The 25,891-nt window shown below is 39.2% G+C and overlaps 1 protein-coding gene across 2 annotated transcripts in view; it reads left to right on the top strand.

The window, feature by feature from the left end:
* The first annotated feature begins 3,105 nt into the window (after positions 1-3,105).
* mbtd1 (mbt domain containing 1) overlaps positions 3,106-25,891 on the top strand; it is a 63,741-nt gene continuing 40,955 nt past the window's right edge. For both annotated transcript variants that reach the window (XM_061967044.2, XM_061967043.2), the window contains exons 1-3: positions 3,106-3,244; positions 13,252-13,456; positions 15,124-15,257. In XM_061967044.2, coding sequence (XP_061823028.1) covers positions 3,224-3,244; positions 13,252-13,456; positions 15,124-15,257 — 360 coding nt within the window. In that variant the 5' untranslated portion in view covers positions 3,106-3,223. The remainder of the gene's footprint in view (positions 3,245-13,251; positions 13,457-15,123; positions 15,258-25,891) is intronic.

Genomic DNA, 25,891 nt, shown 5'->3' with positions numbered 1-25,891 from the left:
GCAACATATGTTGCTCCAAAACCTGTATGTACCTTTCAGCATTAATGGTGCCTTCACAGATGTGTAAGTTACCCATGTCTTGGGCACTAATACACCGCCATACCATCACATATGCTGGCTTTTCAACTTTGCGCCTATAACAATCCGGATGGTTCTTTTCCTCTTTGGTCCGGAGGACACGACGTCCACAGTTTCCAAAAACAATTTGAAATGTGGACTCGTCAGACCACAGAACACTTTTCCACTTTGTATCAGTCCATCTTAGATGAGCTCAGGCTCAGCGAAGCCAACGGCGTTTCTGGGTGTTGTTGATATATGGTTTTCGCTTTGCATAGGAGAGTTTTAACCTGCACTTACAGATGTAGCGACCAACTGTAGTTACTGACAGTGGGTTTCTGAAGTGTTCCTGAGCCCATGTGGTGATATCCTTTACACACTGATGTCGCTTGTTGATGCAGTACAGCCTGAGGGATCGAAGGTCACGGGCTTAGCTGCTTACGTGCAGTGATTTCTCCAGATTCTCTGAACCCTTTGATGATATTACGGACTGTAGATGGTGAAATCCCTAAATTCCTTGCAAGCTGGATGAGAAAGGTTTTTCTTAAACTGTTCAACAATTTGCTCATGCATTTGTTGACAAAGTGGTGACCCTCGCCCCATCCTTGTTTGTGAATGACTGAGCATTTCATGGAATCTACTTTAATACCCAATCATGGCACCCACCTGTTCCCAATTTGCCTGTTCACCTGTGGGATGTTCCAAATAAGTGTTTGATGAGCATTCCTCAACTTTATCAGTATTTATTGCCACCTTTCCCAACTTCGATGTCACGTGTTGCTGGCATCAAATTCTAAAGTTAATGATTATTTGCAAAAAAAAAAACGTTTATCAGTTTGAACATCAAATATGTTGTCTTTGTAGCATATTCAACTGAAAATGGGTTGAAAATGATTTGCAAATCATTGTATTCCGTTTATATTTAACTCTAACACAATTTCTTAACTCATATGGAAACGGGGTTTGTATATATATATACACACACACACACACACACACACACATATATATATATATATATATATATACACACATATATACATACTTTGTATATATTTATATATATATATGTATGTACAGCATATATATACATACTATGTATATATGTATACATATACATACATATATATATATATATATATATATATATATATATATATATATATATATATATATATATATATATATATATATATGTACAGGTAAAAGCCAGTAAATTAGAATATTTTGAAAAACTTGATTTATTTCAGTAATTGCATTCAAAAGGTGTAACTTGTACTTTATATTTATTCATTGCACACAGACTGATGCATTCAAATGTTTATTTCATTTAATTTTGATGATTTGAAGTGGCAACAAATGAAAATCCAAAATTCCGTGTGTCCCAAAATTAGAATATTACTTAAGGCTAATACAAAAAAGGGATTTTTAGAAATGTTGGCCAACTGAAAAGTATGAAAATGAAAAATATGAGCATGTACAATACTCAATACTTGGTTGGAGCTCCTTTTGCCTCAATTACTGCGTTAATGCGGCGTGGCATGGAGTCGATGAGTTTCTGGCACTGCTCAGGTGTTATGAGAGCCCAGGTTGCTCTGATAGTGGCCTTCAACTCTTCTGCGTTTTTGGGTCTGGCATTCTGCATCTTCCTTTTCACAATACCCCACAGATTTTCTATGGGGCTAAGGTCAGGGGAGTTGGCGGGCCAATTTAGAACATAAATACCATGGTCCGTAAACCAGGCACGGGTAGATTTTGCGCTGTGTGCAGGCGCCAAGTCCTGTTGGAACTTGAAATCTCCATCTCCATAGAGCAGGTCAGCAGCAGGAAGCATGAAGTGCTCTAAAACTTGCTGGTAGACGGCTGCGTTGACCCTGGATCTCAGGAAACAGAGTGGACCGACACCAGCAGATGACATGGCACCCCAAACCATCACTGATGGTGGAAACTTTACACTAGACTTCAGGCAACGTGGATTCTGTGCCTCTCCTGTCTTTCTCCAGACTCTGGGACCTCGATTTCCAAAGGAAAGGCAAAATTTGCATGGTTGGGTGATGGTTTGGGGTGCCATGGCATCTGCTGGTGTCGGTCCACTCTGTTTCCTGAGATCCAGGGTCAACGCAGCCGTCTACCAGCAAGTTTTAGAGCACTTCAAGCTTCCTGCTGCTGACCTGCTCTATGGAGATGGAGATTTCAAGTTCCAACAGGACTTGGCGCCTGCACACAGCGCAAAATCTACCCGTGCCTGGTTTACGGACCATGGTATTTTGTATATATATATATATATATATATATATATATATATATATATATATATATATATATATATATATATATATATATATATACATACCTAACCTGACCATATGTACTGTACGTCCTCTGCCACACACAATACAAGTATTTGTAAACGCTCCCAACAAATGACTTCCACCTGGGGTGTCCCAACTTTTTCCCAGCAGGACCTGCTTACTATATACATTTAATTCATATTATCAAAGAGACGTTAAATCCGCTCAAATATATATAAATCAATTAAACAAATAAAGAAAACAACACTATGCATATAATATGTATGTTGCAAGGATAATAGTTGTGGATTAAATAATCAATTGCCGGAGCTGAAATTCTTGGTCAGCACTTCACAGTCTATGTTTTGTATTGCCTTTTTTTTGGTTTGTCACAACTCTTTTAATCATAAAAGCATTCTAACTAAGCAAGAAATAAACAAAAATATAACAAATGTAACTTTGTCTGTAAGGACCTTTCCAGTAGCACAATAAGTAGATGTCCTTAGAGTTTGGGCATTCGAAAAATAGCCAATGCTTTATAAAAGATAATATAAAATATTTACAATGTTAATAAAAAATATTTACTTGAATGTATACATTATATACTTGAATAATTGTATTGTGTCCACTACAGATTTGAGGGACATCCTTTTCGATAATTGAAGGAACATGTTTGTGTTTCTGTTGAGTGACGTCATCGTCGGGATTCACCAATCACCCAAAAGTAGGTTAAAGTGGCGCATGCGCATAACAGAGAGTAATTTGTTGATATCCTGTTTGGTAGTCCTTTCCTATTAGCTCTTTTCATTTAACAGTTCAAGGGTACTTTTCATTTAAAGCGTACTGTAACGTCAACGTGTTCATATGAAGGGCTAATGGAAGACACACGGGATCTGGTGAGTAAAAAACATTTAAGGCCGCAAGCCTTCGACTGCGTTGGCTTTACTTTACACAATCCTTTGTTGTTGTGTATTTAGTAGAGCTAGCTACTGTACCATCATATACCATTATTTACCACTAGAAACACATATGTTATATTTACAAGCTTTACTAATAATTGCCCAATCACACTCAGCTAAACTTGTTTTTTTACACTTAAACGACTGACTCCCAGTTGCATCTAAATGTTTTCGCTAGCAAGCTGTGCTAATGCTACTTAACGTCTTTGTAGTTAAATACCTTCAAAATGTGCCGTTTCGTACTATCCTTAACATTGTCCCCTTTGTGTCTAAATTGTAAACATTTGACCATTCCTCATGAACCTCGTTATTCTTAATTCGAGTTCTTATATCTTATCTCGAATTTATGGGAACATTAATGTATAGTTTATTCACTAACAATTGTAACAATGTTTATATTACTGTACCTTCATGTCAAACGTAACTATTTCCCATTGTCCTTATAATTCTATGTTATGTAAACATGAATGCATAGTTCCCTCTCTGTAACCAAGGTAAACACTGTCAAGGAAATCTGCCTCGGTTCTCTAGACAAGGGGTGTCCAAAGTGTGGTTTGTGTATTTTTAAGGTATGCCTGGTCAAATTTTACTGACACTAAATCTTGTGAATTTCACAATCTATAGTTATGTATATATGTATATGTATATGTATGTATGTATGTTTATATGTACGTATACATATGTGTACGTATGTATATGTGTATATATGTAGGTCACCTGTATGTAGATCATATATACACACACATTATATATATATATATATATATATATATTATGTGCGTGTATATATGTATACTGTGTGTATATGTGTGTATATATGTATACATATATACACGATATACACATATATCGCGATTCTCACGTTGTGCGATTCAGAATCGATTCTCATTTTTAAAAAAAATCATTTTTTTAAATTGTTTTATTTAAAAAAAAAATTTTTTTTTTAATTAATCAATCCAATAAAACAATACACAGCAATACCATAACAATGCGATCCAATTCCAAAACCAAACCCGACCCGGCAACACTCAGAACTGCAATAAACAGAGTAATTGAGAGGAGACACAAACACGACACAGAACAAACCACAAGTAGTGAAACAAAAATGAATATTATCAACAACAGCATCAATATTAGTTACAATTTCAACATAGCAGTGATTAAAACCCATATTCAGTTGAATATGCTACAAAGACAACATATTTGATGTTCAAACTGATAAACTTTTTTTTTTTGTTGCAAATAATCATTAACTTTAGAATTTGATGCCAGCAACACGTGACAAAGAAGTTGGGAAAGGTGCAATAAATACTGATAAAGTTGAGGAATGCTCATCAAACACTTATTTGGAACATCCCACACGTGTGCAGGCTAATTGGGAACAGGTGGGTGCCATGATTGGGTATAAAAACAGCTTCCCAAAAAATGCTCAGTCTTTCACAAGAAAGGATGGGGCGAGGTACACCCCTTTGTCCACAACTGCGTGAGCAAATAGTCAAACAGTTTAAGAACAACGTTTCTCAAAGTGCAATTGCAAGAAATTTAGGGATGTCCCGATCCAGGTTTTTGCACTTCCGATCCGATACCGATATTGTTTTTGCATTTCCGATCCGATACCGATACTGACCGATACCGATACTGACCGATACTGGCCTATCCGAGCAGGTATTAAAGTTTAAAGTTATTTAGCCTACTTAGTTGTCAGAATCATGTTGAAAAGGGTTTTAGTACTCTTGATAAGAACTAGCCAGCTGAATTAGGGGAGTTTGAATAATACACAATGGTTGGTAACAAGAAACTGACCTGTTTATTCAAGGATAAACACAAAATAGACAAAATTATACAGAAATGGCATCATTGAAACAAGGGCTGGACGATATGGCCTTTTTTAAATATTGCGATATTTTAAGGCCATATTGCGATACACGATATATATCTCGATATTTTGCCTCAGCCTTGAATGAACACTTGATGCATATAATCACATCAGTATGATGATTCTATGTGTTTTGATTGATCGATTGAGACTTTTATTAGTAGGTTGCACAGTGAAGTACATATTCCGTACAATTGACCATTAAATGGTAACACCCGAATAAGTTTTTCAACTTGTTTAAGTCGGGTTCCACTTAAATTGATTCATGATGCAGATATATACTATCAGATATATACTATCATCATAATACAGTCATCACACAAGATAATCACATTGAATTATTTACATTATTTATAATCCAGGGTGTGGAGGGGGGCGCCGGATGTAAGTGTCAAAAAGACAGCCAAAAGAGTTTGATATGAGAATAAATCTAAAGTTAAAATGCACCCATTTGCAGGAAATGTAGTCTTGATTTTCAAAATGTTCTTTCAAGGCTTGCATGTCTACATTAAAACATTCTTCTTCTTACTGCATTAATATATGCTACTTTTAAACTTTCATGCAGAGAAGGAAATCACAACTAAAAAAATCACTATTTTTTTCATACGGTGTTGATCTGGAAATGTTTGCCTCGGCATTTTGATGGTGTGGACGTGTGGCACCGAACGGATATACGCGTCTCGACAGACGTTACCATATTTGAACAATGATGACGAAAACTGTTTTCTCTGTCGTGTCCGTGTGTCGAAAATTGTTATGCGCTTATTTTTTTATTTTATTTTGTGCGTGGCATATAATTGCTATGCGCAGAGGACGTTTGAGCAGTGCGCAATTGCACAGGCGCGCACCTTAGAGAGAACGTTGGTCACACGGCTGCGCTAGCATCACAGCTAACGTTTGCCATTCTGCTACCTCTCTGCTGGGAGAGGATGTATACGTATGTGACGTATAACGTGACAGTATGTGACGTGTGTAAGAAGGTGCGCTTGCTGTCTGTGAGAGGGAGACACAGGAAAGAGTGAGAAGAGCCTGTCGTGTAATGCCAGCAGCTAAAAGCAACTGCATGAGAATCCACAGAACTGTGGATGTGTTGAAGGTGTGCTGGAAAATGCGGAACGGAAATTAGGGAGCAGCAGAAAAGTGGAATGTATTATTTAAATAGGTGCGTTGGAAAACACGGAGCGGAGTTTTTTTTTAACTGGATCTGGATCGGCATTTTCCCATGCCTTGCCGATACGCATTTTTTGGCAAATATCGGCGGCCGATCCGATCCAAATATCGGATCGGGACATCCCTAGTGTGTATATATGTATACTGTGTGTATATGTGTGTATATATGTATACTGTGTATATATATGTATACTGTGTATATATATGTATTAAGGGTGTGGGAGAAAATCGATTCGAATTCGAATCGCGATTCTCACGTTGTGCGATTCAGAATTGATTCTCATTTTTAAAAAAATCATTTTTTTAAATTGTTTTATTTTAAATTTTTTCTATTTTTTTAATTTTAATTTTTTTTTAATTAATCAATCCAACAAAACAATACACAGCAATACCATAACAATGCAATCCAATTCCAAAACCAAACCCGACCCAGCAACACTCAGAACTGCAATAAACAGAGCAATTGAGAGGAGACACACACGACACAGAACAAACCACAAGTAGTGAAACAAAAATGAATATTATCAACAACAGCATCAATATTAGTTACAATTTCAACATAGCAGTGATTAAAACTCATATTCAGTTGGATATGCTACAAAGACAACATATTTGATGTTCAAACTGATAAACATTTTTTTTTTTGCAAATAATCATTAACTTCAGAATTTGATGCCAGCAACACGTGACAAAGAAGTTGGGAAAGGTGGCAATAAATATTGATAAAGTTGAGGAATGCTCATCAAATACTTATTTAGAACATCCCACACATGTGCAGGCTAATCTGGAACAGGTGGGTGCCATGATAAAAACAGCTTCCCAAAAAATGCTCAGTCTTTGACAAGAAAGGATGGGGCGAGGTACACCCCTTTGTCCACAACTGCGTGAGCAAATAGTCAAACAGTTTAAGAACAACGTTTCTCAAAGTGCAATAGCAAGAAATTTAGGGATTTCAACATCTACGGTCCATAATATCATGAAAAGGTTCAGAAAATCTGGAGAAATCACTCCATGTAAGTGGCATGGCCGGAAACCAACATTGAATGACCGTGACCTTCGATCCCTCAGACGGCACTGTATCAAAAACCGACATCAATCTCTAAAGGATATCACCACATGGGCTCAGGAACACTTCAGAAAACCACTGTCACTAAATACAGTTTGTCGCTACATCTGTAAGTGCAAGTTAAAGCTCTACTATGCAAAGCGAAAGCCATTTATCAACAACATCCAGAAACACCGCCGGCTTCTCTGGGCCCGAGATCATCTTATATGGACTGATGCAAAGTGGAAAAGTGTTCTGTGGTCTGACGAGTCCACATTTCAAATTGTTTTTGGAAATATTCGACATCGTGTCATCCGGACCAAAGGGGAAGCGAACCATCCAGACTGTTATCGACGCAAAGTTCAAAAGCCAGCATCTGTGATGGTATGGGGGTGCATTAGTGCCCAAGGCATGGGTAACTTACACATCTGTGAAGGCACCATTAATGCTGAAAGGTACATACAGGTTTTGGAACAACATATGCTGCCATCTAAGCGCCGTCTTTTTCATGGACGCCCCTACTTATTTCAGCAAGACAATGCCAAGCCACATTCAGCACGTGTTACAACAGCGTGGCTTCTTTAAAAAAGAGTGCGGGTACTTTCCTGGCCTGCCTGCAGTCCAGACCTGTCTCCCATCAAAAATGTGTGGCGCATTATGAAGCGTAAAATATGACAGCGAGATCCCGGACTGTTGAACGACTGAAGCTCTACATAAAACAAAAATGGGAAAGAATTCCCCTTTCAAAGCTTCAACAATTAGTTTCCTCAGTTCCCAATCGTTTATTGAATGTTGTTAAAAGAAAAGGTGATGTAACACAGTGGTGAACATGCCCTTTCCCAACTACTTTGGCACGTGTTGCAGCCATGAAATTCTAAGTTAATTATTATTTGCAAAAAAAAAATAAAGTTTGAGTTTGAACATCAAATATCTTGTCTTTGTAGTGCATTCAATGGAATATGGGTTGAAAAGGACTTGCAAATCATTGTATTCCGTTTATTTTTGCATCTAACACAATTTCCCAACCCATATGGAAACGGGGTTTGTAGTTTGCTAAAATTTTTCCCAGCAGCCTGTAATTATTTGTGTTTTCTTTCTTTGATTCGTTCCTTACTCGGCATTTTGAGAGCTGCCTGACCTAAATTCACCGAACACATGACGTCATTCCAGACCCTGATGCAACGAGTGCATTTTGTGGAAAATCTCGGAACAACTCGGCTGTTCTCATTGTTGGTTAACCTTTGATACACGCTTCTAAATTGGCTGCGCCTATATTGTTTATACCGATTAACATTAATTATGCGATGTCGTAAACATTTGAAAATATAAGAAAATAAGTCATGTTGGGGTGTTTTTATCAATTTATTCAACATTACAATTGTCCATTATAGGGATGTCACAGTATGAAAATTGCTTATCACGGTTATTGTGACCAAAGTTATCAAGGTTATCATTATTATGGCGGTTTTTTAAATGTGTTCAAAAACTACTTATACTGACATTTTTAACTAAGTTTAATTTAAAAAAAACAAATAACACATTCAAAATGATATACTTTGTAGAAGAAACATTATTGTAGATAACTGTTACATGTACCTCGAGTAGAAATTAAATGTGCATATGAAAGCAACATAAGCATTATTAACAGAGTAATTTGGCAGAAACTAAATAAAATAAATAAATAAAAATACATGTAAAAATGTGAAAGATGGCACATGATGGCCATAAGCTGTAACTGCACTTTTTGTCCTAATATACAACAATAGTGTTGATATAGGAGAGATCTAGTCTTACACATATGAGCGAACTTCCTCTCAACTATTTGAAAGTTTGGCAATAAAATATGACAGCGCTGCAGTGAGGTCTTCTGTCATTTTTGACGAGGGAGCATAAGCAGCTGCTTCTGGAAGACATCAGGTATTATATGTGTGATAGTGATGTACTGTATGTACTGTAACTGTGGCATCCAACTTGCCGGGTGCATGCCCACTCTGTAAATAAGGGAAAAGCAAATTAATTATTATACTTATTTGATGTAAATTATTATTATAATCATCTGACTGACACACACACACACAGTGACACACAAACTAATGCTACAGTTGTAAAAACAAAACATGTTGCAGTGTTTCTGCTAGGATTTGTTTTAAAACTAAGTTTTAAAAGTAATGTAAAGTAGCAGCGGTCATTAACAGCACACAACACATTAACAGAAGTACATTTTGCTCTGCTGTAGTATATCTTGCGCTCACCGATAGCTGCCACTAACAAGTAACTTGATGTAACACATAAATGTAACTATAAGAACGTTTGATAGGCCAACGATGACAAGTTCATTTTCAAACACTTTCCATCATGCATTCAACTACAAGTTGACGTACCTTGTACTCGACTTGTAGTTGTGACTGCTGGTTCCGGAATTGACTCAACATGTTTGAAGTGTTGCCTCCCTTCGCAGGGACTTATTCCTGCATTTTCTTGTGATGGGCTGACTGTCCTCAGTGATTTTACCTTCAGCATGCTTTACCAATCCAAAATACGTCCAGACTTCAGATGTTGTCCGTTTACTACAAGGGCAACATCTCAAGAGCGAGGTCCTTGGGTTGTTTTCTGACATTGCAAACAGCGCTAGTGCGCATGTGCAATCTTTAGAAACACACCACGTCCCCAAAGTCTGGAAATATGCAATACTTGTCCCAATCCCTAAATCCAGTCGTCCTAACATTTTTTATGATTTTGGACCTATAGCCCTGACTTCTCTGCCAATGAAAACCCTTGAAAGGCTGGTGCGAATAGAACTTTTAACCCTTGTGTGGTGTTCGGGTCTGTGGGACCCGTTTTCGTTTTTTATTAAAATAAAAATGATACAATTAATTAATTTTTCAGACTGAGACTCACTGACTTTGGCTCATTTTCTGTGAAGAACATATATCAGAATACATATTTAATGACCACACACCATACACCCCCCTACACATTTTTATTACATATAAGATGTCCGGATCCACTGGACCCGGGGCTAATAGAAGTGTGAAAATTGATGTTCTGTGTACCGCACACACACACACACACACACACACACACACACACACACACACACACACACACACACACACACACACACAGCAGGCCTAGACAGGAGGAGGACAGAGTGTATGTACACAGAACATCAGAGGGTCAAATGTGCGAGAAAATGAGAGCAGACGGTGTTGACAAACAATGTTGCAACTTTGTGTGGGAACCGCAGGTGCAGAAACACAAAAGAAGAGAATCCCTGTGAGATTGCAGAAACTGGCAGAGAAATTTTCCGTGCAACGTTCATTTTGTTGTTACTCAGCCAGCGTTTGTGGGTCTGATGGACCCGTTGCATTTTGTGGCTTGTAATGCCTCACAATCAAACACTTTTATGTTAAAATACTGAACAGATGTTTATTGGGATAAGGTAACAGCTGTTCAGTATTTTAACATAAAAGTGTTTGATTGTGAGGCATTAAAAAACACAAAATGCAACGGGTCCATCAGACCCACAAACACTGGCTGAGTAACAACAATATGAACATTACACAAGGGTTAAAAACATTGAACATGCTCTGTATCCACTGCAGTTTGCTTATAGGTCTAAAAGAGGAGTGTAGAACCCCACACTCACTCTGATTCATTTGCTTTTCAAACACCTGGAGGGAATTGGGTGTCATGTCATTCAACCCCACATATTAATTCGTCTTTTAGAACATTTTAACTAATGTAATAATCTTGTGGGCTGGATTTTAGACGTTTTAACAGAGTCACAGAGTGAATGTATTTTATCAAACACCGTGTGCTACTCAAATGGCTCCCCCCAAGGATGTGTGCTGTCGCCAATGCTTTTTATTCTTTACACAAATATGTGTCAGAGCACTTTTAAAAATCGGACTATTTTAAAGTATGCAGATGATACAAGGCAGCACGGTGGACCAGGGGTTAGTATGTGTGCCTCACAATACAAAGCTCCTAGGTTCAATCCTGGGCTCAGGATCTTTCTGTGTGGCGTTTGCATGTTCTCACCGTGACTGCATGTCCTCCCACCTCCAAAGACATGCACCTGGGGATAGGTTGATTGGCAACACTAAATGGGCCCTAGTGTGTGAATGTGAATGTGAATGTTGTCTGTCTATCTGTGTTGGCCCTACTATGAGGTGGCGACTTGTCCAGAGTGTACCCCTCCTACCGCCCGTGTGCAGCTGGGATAGGCTCCAACACCCTCGCCACCCCATAAGGGACAAGCGGTAGAAAATGGATGGAAGATGACACAGTAATTGTCAGTCTCCTTCAGGGCAATGAGAACAAACATGGTCCTATTGTTGATGATTTTGTCAAGTGGTGTGATGCGTCATATCTACAAGTGAACAATGTAAAAACACAAGATATGATTATTGATTTTCAAAAGCAGGCAGGAATTACTTATGAGGGAACTGTTATTAAGGAACAAACTATCAACGTTGTGCAATCCTATAAATATCTTGGAACCATTATTTACAATACTTTGAATTTCAAAGCTACCTGTCATGCTGTATGCAGAAGAGGTCACCAGCGTCTTCACTGTCGAAGGACATTGTCATACCTTTATGTTCACAAAGCCATGATGATTTTATTTAATCTGCCTTTTATTGAATCATTTTTATCTTTTTGTCTGGTGTCATGGTTTGGAGAGCTGCCTCTGAAGGAGAGAAACAGATTACACCAAATAATCAAGTGGTCAAATCAACTTATTAGTGAGCCTCTGCAGAGTTTGGAGTCCCTGTACACTTGGCAGGTGCAGCGGATTTCCAACTCAATTAGAGCAGAAATCTCCCACCCTCTTTATGGTGAGTTGCAGTTCCTCCCGTCTGGTCGGATGCTTAAGATCCTAAGATGCAGAACATCTCGGTTTAGGAACAGCTTTGTTGCAGCCACAGTTCTTCTCTTAAACAAACTATAGCTACCGGTATGTTGCACATATTTGTTTATTTTTATATATTTATGAATTTATGGTAGTTTTATCTTATTGTCTTTTTCTAACTTTTACTATGCCTTTTTTTTTATTATTCATGTGACTTGTTCTTTCTTTCTTCTTTTCCTGGTCCCAGGCAGCCTGTTGTGTACTTTGTCATGTTTGTCATGTTGTGATCTGTTCTGTGTTAATACCTTTTTTTTATTTTATTATATATGCATGTGCCTTTCTCCTGTATTTTACATTGCAAAACAAATCTACCTTCGGGTACAAATAAAGTCACTTGAACACTTGAACTTCAACTTACTAATCCCCGAAAGGAAATTCAGATCAGGGTAATACTTCAATGGGAAATACTAAAAATAAGCAAAGTATATTAAAAATATATCAAACAAACCTTTAACAAATTGGTCACTGCAATTTTGTGCGTTCTATGACTCTGCTTGCTTGGATTGGAGTGCGTGTCACTTTGTCGTCGTCATTTCCTAAAATGTTGCACTCTTCCGCCCTTCTTGAGGTACTCTTAAGGAAATCTGAAGAAACGTTTATCCTTTTCGCGATTTGAACGGTTTGTACAGCCGAAAACAACGGAAGCATTGGGGCATTTTTCTTCAAGAAAGGCTAAATCGAGCGTTGTACCCATTGAAAACAGACGCCGCATGACCACCACGCATATTTATGTGAGCCGGACGTGATGTCATTTAAATCCAAGCAATACACTGTATATTGCAAAATATATTTTAGGCCTTATCGACCATCCTTATAAACAAGTCATATAATGTGGTTGTATAAAAACATGTATTTTTTTATTTTAATATATTGTCATGAAGTATTTCTGGTCCCTAGAAAGTGATGATAATGTTGTTGTGTGTTTTTTAATCAAGGCTGAACGCACCCCACGTTCAGAACGTAAGCGGAGGGATTCATTTGGGATGTTTGATGGCTACGATAGTTGCAGCGAGGAGTCAACCAGCAGCTCCAGCTCTGAGGATAGTGAGGATGAAGTGGTGCCCTCCATCCCTGCCAGTCTTCCCATCATCAAGAACAATGGCCAGGTCTATACCTACCCCGATGGAAAGGCTGGAATGGGTTTGTACTTTGTGTGCTTTTTCTGTAGAGTTTGCATGCTTATATGTGCTTAAAGTACATTACAACATGTTTTCAATTATTTGTTATTTTACAGTGTAATCATATCATTTTGTCTTTGTGCACCATCACAGTATATTCTTAGGGTATTGAATTGATAGAAACCGCACTTTTCAGGTTGTTTTATAAGACGTTTTACCTCATCTAATTGTACCCACCTGCTCCCAGTGCCATCCACACTGGTTTAAATGTAACTTAGATATTGGGTTTCTCTGTGTAAAAGCGCTTTGAGTCACTAGAGAAAAGCGCTATATAAATATAATTCACTTCACTTCACTTCACGACAACCAAAGTTGTTTAATTTAGTCTTAAGCATGAACAGATGAAGCCTGATCACTTGTGAGGACTTAGAAGGAACTGGGTTTAGAGCTGCCCTATCTGACATAAACCGAAGACAGTTAAAATCATAAGGACTAAATAGTCAAATGTTGTAAACAACCAAGCAGTCCAGTGCAGTATACGTATGCCATTATTAGTTTCATAAAGGTAAACACTTCTGTGGAAAAACTTAACACCATTCAGTTAGCCCTTCCAACTATACAAGGACCCTTTCTTTACCTGTCAAACTTGTTCAACAATAAACTTTAATTACTATACAGTTGCAAATATTTTTTTTAATACCAAAGTTATCCATGTAGAACTTGTACATGGGCAGAAAAATCTTATTTATTTCGGATTTCTTTTCCTTTTGTCACAACCTTTCAAGCACAAGGTTTAAGGGGGTCCTATTGTGCAAAACTAACTTTTCTTACCTGATGGGACCTGTGTATGTGTATTTAGGATCCCCATAAGTCCATGGAGGCATGACAGAGATATTTTATAAAACAATCTTGCGTTTTTCCTAACTTGCTCAGAACAAGCCGTTTGGAATTTGAGACTTTACTGAGTCTTATTTTGCCTAAGTTACATCAGCAGATATCTCCATACATAGAATAGGTTTACCAGAAGAGTTTTGCGCGAGTCCGCAATTTTATTCAGTTTGTCGTTCAAAGTTGTCGTGAGTAAGTTCCTTATTTTTCTCTTTGTTATGAGGAAGACTGGCTCGTAAATGCACAAGCATGCTAAATCTTTTAGTAGGCTCAATATGGATGCGCTAACAACTACAACATAGCTGACGGGGTGGAGACACAGTTGAAAGGGGGCCAGGAGGAGGATTTCGGCACGTAAATAAGACTGCCCACAAAACGGTGCTTTCTGAAGGGACAGTTAGAGCGGGTTGATGGTGGTCTGTAAAACTAAATCCATGCAACATTTAGACCAAAGAACCATCATTATATGTTTAGCCAATAAAGCTGATTCTAATGTAGAACACAAGGAAGTGTTTTTAAATGTAATAAACCCAATAAGAGATTAAACTGCTCAGGTGGTCTTTAGTTACACAAAGCAAATTATTTAACAACGATGCAAATAGAATAAACTAAAAGAGTAGTTGCAGTAATGAAGTCACAATAAGATAAGTAGAAGGTAAAGAAAACAAAAAATTATCATTTCAAAATGGATAAAGAACAACTTTTTGCAACAACGGAAATCGGTTGAGGAAAAAAACTTGACTGATTACTGTTTACAAAATGCGTCAGCTTGCATCACTCTTGTTTTCTTTTGTTTCACAGCCACCTGTGAGATGTGTGGAATGGTTGGAGTTCGAGATGCTTTTTATTCCAAAACAAAGCGTTTCTGCAGTGTTTCTTGTTCCAGGAGCTATTCTTCAAATTCCAAAAAAGCAAGCATAATGGCAAGACTCCAGGTAGGTCCTCCCTACGGTATTAATTCTATTTCACACTTTATAGTACCTTACAAAAAGTGAGCACACCCATCATATTCCTGCAAATAGTTAGATGTATCTTTTTATGGGACAACACTGTAGAAATGCTACTTTGATGCAAAGCAATGTAGTCAGTCCGTATACCTTGTATAAAGGTGTAAATGCATTCTAATATCAAAGTAACAAAAAATAAACACACAATGTGCCACCCTTGATGTACTAATATGTTGGCTTTACCTAACACTTTTTCTTTGATCAACTACTCTGCAAACTTCTTGTCAACATATTATTGATCATTAAAAATATAAACCTGAAAGCATACAAGCAAAAAGGATGTTTAAAAAAAAAAGGCACACATAACAGTTACATGCACACACATAAAGGATGTAACAGTATGAAAATTACAATTCACGGTTATTGTGATCAAAATTATCATAGTTATCAGTATTATCACTGCATTGTTGAATCTGCTCAGAAAGTACTTTAATACCCAGACTGAATTATTTTAACCAAATTTTACTTAAAATGTTGAATAAAGTACTGTAAATAGACACAACTTTCTTGGCAAAATAAATATTAAATATTTTTCTTGCTTCTTAGGAACCATATTATTGTTATTTGAGTACCGTATTTTTCGGAGTATAAGTCGCACCGGAGTATAAGTCGCACCTGCCGAAAATGCATAATAAAGAAGGAACAAAACATATATAAGTTGCACTGGAGCCCGGCCAAACTATGAAAAAAACTGCGACTTATAGTCCGAAAAATACGGTATTTGAATATGTTCATCTTCCGCTTTAATCTGGAAAGGTTTTAATGATTTTATAATGATTAAGGAAAAATGGGGATGGGTGCTTCACCTCCGGTTTATGTGACGTCACGCTAGTCCACTTCCGGCTCCTCTTACAACTTCGTACTAAGAGCACAGCCTGTCGGTTAAATGTGTACGATTGAATAGCTTAGTTGCTTAGACAACAATGTGTTTATACATGTTGGGGCTTGTCGTTACTTATTGGGGAAAGATGTTATGATGGTAATGTCTCTTGTATCCATGTTCACATGTAAGCTAGTTAGTGAGGTAACACAGAGAATTAGATTTTTAAAGTGTGGTTATCAATCACTGTTTTTACAACAATTTTTAATTGAACTCTGTAATAATAATCATCTAGAGTTTTACTGCGGTTTATAATATTGTTTATCATCACATTCCTACACGCACATATTGTGTTGTGCAATGGACTTACCGTAAATTAATTGAAAACTGAGAGCAATCTATTGATGACTGCATTTAATAGCAAATTGTTTAAGCCATCCCACTGAGGCATTGATGCAACCCCACTGTTTTAAAGAGCAAGTGCACCTTTAACAGTAGATTTCAAATGTAACCTAAAGGGGAACTTCACTTTTTTTGGAGTTTTGTCTATTGTTTACAGTCCCTGTGAGAGACAAGAACTGGGCTGGGCGATTATATGATTGTGATCGATTATCGCGATTAATTTGAGTTTGATCACGGTTATCAGCTGTTAGTATTTTTACCTCGATCAAACATGGCGGAAATGTTTGTTTGAACATACCGCAGTATTAAACATTAGGGGAGCAACAACGCTTACATTTCCAACATCACTGATTATTACTCACTGCAGACTTCATGAGAGCCAACAAACTAAATAAAACGTCACTTACTGTAAAATGTCGGAAATGTTTGTTTGAACATACCGCAGTATTAAACATTAGGGGAGCAACAACGCTTACATTTCCAACATCACTGATTATTACTCACTGCAGACTTCATGAGAGCCAACAAACTAAATAAAACGTCACTTACTGTAAAATGTCTGCTGTCATTAGGATGCCGACTGCTAGGATGTTCATAAATTCCCTTTTAGATGAAGAATATCTCAATATTCTTGCAATGAAAAGGGGGTGGAACGAAGGTTCTTCTTTTTATTTTCGGATGTAATTTGGCTGTCAAAGTGTACCAACTTGTCGGAATACGTCTTCACCTGGAGATAGGTCGATTGGCAACACTAAATTGGCCCTAGTGTGTGAATTTGAGTGGGATTGTTGTCTATCTGTATTGGCCCTGCAATGAGATGGTGACTTGTCCAGGGTGTACACCACCTTCCGCCTTAGTGAAGCTGGCACCCTGAGAGGGACACGCGGTATATGGATCGATGGATGGCATTCTACTATCCAAGTTAGAGGCAGGATTTATGATCTAGAACAGGGGTGGGCAATCAATTTTTACCAGGATCCGCATGAGCAACCCGAGCACTGCTGAAGGGCCACATCGTAAATATTTCGATGACATTTTGCTCAATATTATTTTTGATGTACCGTAAGATAAATAATAGTAATAATAATTTCATTTAACCTAACTTAACTTTATACAAAAGCAGATAGCTTTTGATGGTTTTATTTTTAACACTGTCTTACACAACAGTTCCTGATGTATAATACAATGCAAAAATGTCAATTTCTGCACAGGGTTAATTTCTGTCACTTTATCCTGCATCCTCTTTAAAAGTCCAACATTGTTCCCCATCAGATTTGGACAACCATCTGTTGTCACACCTGCCAGCTTGTCCAATTTCAGTCCTAACATGTCCAATTACGCATTTACCTCTGCGAACAAGTCATTACCTGTGGTTGTCCCTTTTAATTGACTGCATCGCTGCCAACTCCTCCGTGATTTGAAAGTCTGCAGTTATCCCACGTAAGAAGATGAGTAGCTGGGCAGTGTCACGTACATGGCAGCTCTCATCCAAAGCCAGCGAAAAACAGTCAAAGTCGGCCGATCTGTTCTTCATATAAGACACGACACTTTACAATACAAGTAAGTACAGCTAATAATAAGTTTTAAGTGCTAATTTAATTTTTAACAAATCTTACCAAGACAATTTTGACTTTTCTCATTACAAGCAAAAATAACTTGTACAGGCAAAAATAACTTGAAGTCTGGGAAAGATTTGTTGAAATAAAAAATGATCAATTACCGTAAAACGTATTAGCTATACTTACTAGTTTGTGAAGTTGTGTGTCTTATATGAAACTTGTTATGCTCAAAAGTAGTATGTTACTATTCATGGGATTGGGACTTATATTAGGTTTGTTTAGATATTTTGACTAGAAATGAAAAATATATACTGTACTTGGTAAGATTGTGAGTTTTTCCAGTGTGTCTGTTCTTGTCTCTCATAATGATTGTGAATGATAGGCATAATTCCAAAAAAGTAAAATTAATATTTTATGTTGTTTACCTTAGTTTCACTCATGTGCTACCTCCTATTTTTCCAAATGTATCCAATGAAGTCAGACTAGTACGTTTAAACGAGTCCGTCCACTTCTCGTAGCTTCGCTTGACGAAATTAAAGTTGTAAAAACTTATAAGCAACAATAAACTGCATAAAGTTGAAAAACTACGGCTGAGTAAAACCACTCCAAAATAGTTCCACTGATCAGCGTTCTTCAGCACACAGATGCCCCACAAAAGTTCCTGCACTTCTAATGTTCCTTTCGTTCTTCTTTCTCTTCATTGTCAAATTTTTTGTCACAGATATACCGGTACCCAAGAAATGAGAAATAAACAAGTTATATTATAACCTATATTCCAATGGAGGTCATGGGTTTGAAAAATAAGTTTTAGGAACGCCCCCAACCTTTTTCAACCAAGCAGCGTTCAATAGCACAGCCCGCCTCCGCAATAAAGGCCGACCCGCAAGGTCGGAGAGACCCACATGCCTGAACAATTTCAAGGGGGCCGTAAAGGCGTTGCTTTTGAGTGATCACCCTCTGCCTTCGTCATCGATTGCGGTGGCTGCAATATCTTTCTCAAAGTGGAGTCCCGCGGGATGAGATTTTACGAGAATTATGGCTCATGACGCAAAACACCGTTCAATAGAAACACCTAAAAATCGCAAATGTACTTTATTGAAATTTTAGAAATATCGCTTTTATTTTGCAAAAAACTGCAATGGAAACGCAGCTAATGTGGCGGTCATCGAAAAAACAAACAACACAATACTCTCTAAACTGTGCAAATTAGAAAATAGGTTTTCACAGTAGCATTGCTGCAATGTACAAGCACTTAATACGCGGCATCAAGTGACGATTCTCCAAGGTGGCGGACATAGTAAAACAACTAAGTAATTTAGTATTGTATCCCTGACCGAACAACATTCATTTTAAAATTTCTAGATACAGGAAAATTTACTATTTTGGGGGATAATACATTTGTAAAATTTGTTGCACCACTGCACTAAAAAAACAGTTATATACAAAAGGCTATTAAATCTACAGATTCATTGAAAAAATATTCATAAGAATAATCGATTTGAAAAAATTATCCGTTAGTGCAGCCTTATTTAATGTAGCTACCATTACTTCCAGGATTACCTTAACTGTTTTAAAATTACAGTTTATTGGAGGTTCACAGGTTGCCTCTGGAATCCTCATCCACTGTTTTATGACAACGCCTCCACTTTTTGTTTGAGGATTCCACACAGATGCTCAATGGGTTTTGGGTGCAAAAGAGAAAAAAACTAAATAAATACGATTGTTGATTATGTTAAAATTACTAAATAAAACCGCTCATGTAAGTATATTGTAAATAAGAAAAGTAAATACATCACTAAACAGGTTTTTACTGGTTCTTGTATGAATTGTTCCCTGCCTTGCCTTGCCTATTTTCAAGTTGATACAGGAATTGACAAAATGGGCACTGCAAACATGAGCATGTTCAGATTCGGTTGGAAACAGCAAGCACTTTTCGGTGCGTCTTTGGGTTATTTCAACAACATTTTTCCAACACTATTTCTACGGGCGAGAACAGTGCATTTTGACTTCCTGACTCTTATAGGCTTGTTTACACCCCAGTGTCTTGCAACCGAGGCCACAGCAACCGGACACTTCGTGACGTGCAAGAATCAAATAGGATAGACTTCTATTTAGCCCACAATAGGGAAATTATTTGGTTTCAGTGCAGATTTTTCACATAGAGTAACACAAATTTAATGTAATTAGGAACTAAAAAATAGTAATAAATAATACATAGTCCATAATGTGCACCAATGATTGCACTTTTGCATATTTTTGTACACACCCTCACTAGGGTTGGGCATCGTCTGAACTTGGACACTTCTGGTTGCGGTTTCCAACAAATCTTGATTCCGATTCTTTTAAGAGGCATGATCAAAAATGTACTAATTTACGGGACTATTTTCAAGCGGGAGACAAATATCAACCTTTTGAACCTCAATATAAATGCTATGAAGTTTCTTTCCACAGAAGTACATTTGTGTTTTTATTTTTTGATAAGTACATTTTATTTGTGATAACCTCATAAAAAACATTTACACAGTCTGTTGTTTTTTGAGATAGTGGTGTCCGACAAGGGTTTTATGCTGTCGATTGAGTAAATTGGCCTTTACCAATCACATGTATTAACTGTAAATTTTGAAATTTGATTATGGTGAGTACTTTAAATAGTTTAACAATCTCACGCAATATTTAAACAAGTCCTGTATTTTCTTTTATTTCAACAATTGTTTGATAAAAAAAATACATTTTCCTTTTGGACATGTTGAATTGTGAATTTGTGACGAGGAAATTATTCCAATGTAACTTTGTTTGAAATAATCTAAACAAAGTCAATAGTATACAATTACTAAACAAAAGCAAACACTAATATCTGTTAGTTACTGAAATACTTTGGTTTTTACCCTCAACGTCCTCCCGTCTCTAGGGACTTATTCCCTGAGTTTGTAAATATTAACAGAAACAAAAAGAAAAAAAAGATTTTGGGAAAATAAAAATATCAATCTATTCACTCTAGTACAAACATGATGATTGGTCGGGTTACGTATGAGAACATACATGATGATTGGCTGGTTTACGTATGATAAGTCCCGAATGGTTTCGGTTAGGGCAGAACATTAGCCAATCGTGACTCATCATACGTCACATGTGATGCATTGTTTACGGAAGTAAACATGGCTGTCGGTCTCGGCGCATTTGTGACAATTTGGATTATTTTGTGCAATCAATGTCAACATTTTCTCAAATGAATCATTGCATGTAGAAGATTAAGAAGAAAAAGGGCAAGCATTTTGCAGCTTGTGGGACATTTGCTACAACGTTTGCTCCGAAGAGCGTGTTGGCGAGCAGACACAAGTGGCACAACTTTGACGTGAGTTCCTAAAACATATTAGTTTTGCCTGTTTTCTGCTCATTTGTCAACCCATGCTAAGTTATACACGGGTATAAAAGTTACACAGGATTTCAGTCCTGGCATAAAAAATTGTTAGATTTTATTGATTGCCGTTCATTTAAAGAAGGAGTTTAATATCTCACTTGTGAGACAAATGTTTTGCACTTTTCCTTCTGCCAGGTTATTGTCATTTTGCCACTGTGGTGTCTGTTGAAACCGTAATTTATCCTGTCTCCATTCTACAAAACCCAAAACCAGTGAAGTTGGCACGTTGTGTAATTCGTAAATAAAAACAGAATACAATGATTTGTAAATCCTTTTCAACTTATATTCAATTGATTAGACTGCAAAGACAAGATATTTAATGTTCGAACTGAGAAACCTCCAAATTCTTCAGGACAACCTAAAATCATCAGCCCGGAGGTTGGGTCTTGGGCGCAGTTGGGTGTTCCAACAGGACAATGACCCCAAACACATGTCAAAAGTGGTAAAGGGATGGCTAAATCAGGCTAGAATTAAGGTTTTAGAATGGCCTTCCCAAAATCCTGACTTAATCGTGTGGACAATGCTGAAGAAACAAGTTCATGTCGGAAAACCAACAAATTTAGCTGAACTGCACCAATTTTGTCAAGAGGAGTGGCCAAAAATTCAACAAGAAGCTTGTGAATGAAACCAGCAAAAACGCCTTATTGCAGTGAAACTTGCCAAGGGACATGTAACCAAATATTAACATTGCTGTATGTATACTTTTGACCCAGCAGATTTGGTCACATTTTCAGTAGACCCATAATACATTCATAAAAGAACCAAACTTCATGAATGTTTTTTGTGACCAACAGGTATGTGCTCCAATCACTCTATCACCAAAAAATAGGAGTCCTCGAAATTATTGGAAACTCAAGACAGCGATTACATTATGTTCTTGACAAGTGTATGTAAACTTTAGACCACGACTGTAGATTGAAAAGGATTTGCAAATCATTGTATTCTGTTTTTATTTACGATTTACACAACGTGCCAATTTCACTGGTTTTGGGTTTTGTACAGTAAGGTCACAGTAACAAAATGCATTTAAAGTGCAATGAAATAGCAGGATTTTGAACAGTGTGAGTGACATCCTTAGTGGATGAAGTGCAGACTCAATAGTTCTAACTTTTAGCTTTGTACTGTAAGAATCAAGATAATGGGACGAGAGATTAGTAGTTCTGAGCCGGTTAGTTTATTATCAGACTTCCTTCAAAAACAACCCTTTACACCCGGACGTGTGTCCCTAATATTTGGTCACATCCGGCCTATCCACCAATCCACAACTGATGATGAGAACATTTAGTGCCCAGCTACACAGCTCACCCCCCGAAACACCAGATTTGGCAAAAACAAAAAACTAATTTCAAAGAGAGAAAAACAAACTAAAATCAACACAGAAACCACCAAATTAGGCTTTTTTAGGTGGTGTAATAGGACGCCCATAGCGGCTACTCCGCACAGTATCCATGGGCACAGACATTGGTGCCCTTGGGGGCCAACCTGGACGACGGCGAGCCTGGGCCGGAACATCGGGCAATCCAGACCGTATGTCAAAAGAGGGAACATGGTCCAGAACAAATGCAGGCGGCCGGCCCGACGAGGTTGGAGTGCAAGCAGCGTCACGAGCAGGCTTTATCCAATCAACAGTAACCCGGTCCTGCCGACCACACAAGTCTATGACAAAGTTTGGAGCCTTGCCTTCACCACCCGAAAGGGACCGTCATAAGGAGGTTGGAGTGGAGAGTGATGACCACCGTGACGGAGGAACACAAACTTTGCTGCCAGGAGGTCCTTGGGCATATGGAAACAAGGCAAACAGTGATGCATGGGGACTGGCACCACTGCCTTGGTGGTCCCCTGAGCAGCAGGGCGATGGACCACAAATGTCTCTTGACCTGAGGTTGTGGGCAGGAAGTCGCCTGGCACCCTCAGGGGCTGATTGTAGACCAATTCAGCAGCAGAGGCCTGGAGGTCTTCCTTCGCAGCAAAGCGCAGGCTCCACCTTACCCACGGTAAACGGTCAACCCAGCCACTGTCTGTGAGAGTAGCCTGCAGGGCAGCCTTTAGCGAGTGATGAAACCGCTCACACAGCTCGTTTGCTTGAAAGTGATAAGTAGTAGTGCGATGTAGCTGTACCCCAAGTGCTACAGCAATTGCGTTCCACAGCTCTGAAGTGAACTTGGCTCTCCCGTCTGAGGTCAGGTCATACGGTGTGCCAAACCTCAAGACCCAGTTGAAAATAAAAGCCCGGCCATTTGGTAGCTCTGTTCACCATATTGAGGAGAAGAGTGCACCCACAAGAGGAAGAAAGCGGACCCACCAGGTCCACATGCACATGGTCAAACCGCCATCTGGCACCTGGAAGGGTTCCAGTGGTGTGCTGATGTGCTGGTGGACCTTGGCCCGCTGGCAGGGCACCCATGCGGCTGTCCACACCGTGACATCTTTCCGCATGCCTGGTTAGACGAATGAGGTGCTAACCAGCCTCACAGATGCCTTCACACCGGGGTGACAGAGAGCCTGCATGACGTCAAAAACCTGCCGGCGCCAACCCGCAGGAACCATCAGATGAGGTGGACTAGTAGAAATGTCACAGAGCAATGTGGAACCATTGTCATGGCAGGAAACATCCACAAACTGTAATTCGGTTATCGCTGTGCACCAGGCCGGAAGATCTGCATCCTTGCTCTGATCCGCTGCCATCTCCACGAAATTGAGCCCCAGGTGTACAGCGCTGACACACCCGTGACAGACAGTCCGCTACTCCATTGTGCTTTCCGGCCACATGCCTAATTTTAGTAGTGTACTCTGAGATTGATGCAAGCTGGCGTTGCTGGCGGGCAGACCAGAGGTCTGAGGTTTTAGCCATGGCAAAAGTCAGAGGTTTGTGGTCCACAAAAGCGGTAAAATCGTGATCCTTCAACAGGAGCCTGAAATGGCGGGTTGCCAGGAACAAAGCTAGGAGCTCCCTGTCCAAAATGCTATATTTCCTTTCAGCTGCCCTGAGTTACCTGCTGAAGAAGGCGAAAAGCTGCCATGGCCCCACCACCCACTGCAAATTTGAGGCACCAGTAGTGAGAGCCAAAGGAGCAGTAGAGGAGGGATGTGCTAGCAAGGTAGCGCTGGCTAGAGAAGACTTTGTCTTTTTGAACGCTTGCAGCTTGTCAGGAGACCAGTTCAACTCCTGTGGACCTTTCCTCCCCTTTAATGCCTCATACAGGGGGTGCAATATATGTTACTCCAGACTTGCATTTAACCGGGTTCACAATCAGGCCATGTTTGTTCAACCGACTAAACAGCAAATGTTCCCCAAATGATGTACTGGCCACCAGAATTAAGTCCACATAAACAAACTAAAATGGTAAATCCCATAAAACAGAGTCCATGAGCCGCTGAAAATCTGTGCTGCCGCCCACAGGCCAAATGGCACCCTCAAAAACTCAAATAATCCAAAAAGAGTTATTTTGGCAGTCTTGGGTTGGGTATGTCCAAGTCATGAACAGGTACTTGGTGGTAGCCACACACCAAATCTACATTTGAGAAAATGGACACTCCAGCCAGCTGTGAAGAAAAGTCCTGTATGTGTGGGATGGGGTAACAGTCCGGCGTGGTTACATTATTCAGTCGGCGAAAGTCACCACAAGGCCACCACAGCCCACCAGGTTTTAGTACCATTTGTAAAGGTGAAGCCCAAGGACTGTTGGAACGCTGTACAATCACCAGTCTCTCCATCGTGGCAAATTCCTGCCGTGCCAGGGCCAGTTTAGCAGAGTAATGCCGCCGTGCCTAGGCGAAAATAAGCGGGCCCAAGCGACTGCTGCCGAAAACGTCGGTACAGTCATTTCTGGAAACTCAGCTTGAAGCATGTTGGCTAGGGCCACAGGCTCCGGGCCCCCTGTTGGCATGGAATAGCGGAGAGAGTGAATCAATTAAACGGCCATTCGAGACGTGCTCACAAAAAATCTGTCCCCAGAATAGGTACGGCCACAGAGGTAATAACGAAGTCCCAGATGATTGTGCAGTCAGAAAACGAAACCGTCACTGACCTGGTGCCGAAAGTGCGGCCCGGCAAGCCGTCACTGACAAACAGCAGCTTATCTGCTCTGCCCGTGCTCACTGCTGCCACTGAGCACCAGCCCTGGCGTTTCCCTGTCCCAGGAAAACGCAAGTCGGCACGCAGCACTTTGCTTTGGTCCCAAAGCGACGGTGGTAAAAGCAAAAGTCCGCCTCCCTGCATCGACGGTCTGACACTGCAGCCACAATGCCAGCATCGAGCTCTGCCGGTGCATTCCAGGTCGGTGCGGGCAGCAGGGCTTGAACGCTGAACTGTTGAGCGGCCAGAAGAATCCTGTCCGCCTCTTCAGACAAACCTCGGTAGTCC

The sequence above is a fragment of the Nerophis lumbriciformis genome, linkage group LG11, assembly GCF_033978685.3.
Source record: "Nerophis lumbriciformis linkage group LG11, RoL_Nlum_v2.1, whole genome shotgun sequence".
In the NCBI taxonomy this organism is placed as follows: Eukaryota; Metazoa; Chordata; class Actinopteri; order Syngnathiformes; family Syngnathidae; genus Nerophis; species Nerophis lumbriciformis.
This window is presented reverse-complemented; position numbering and strand designations above follow the sequence as displayed.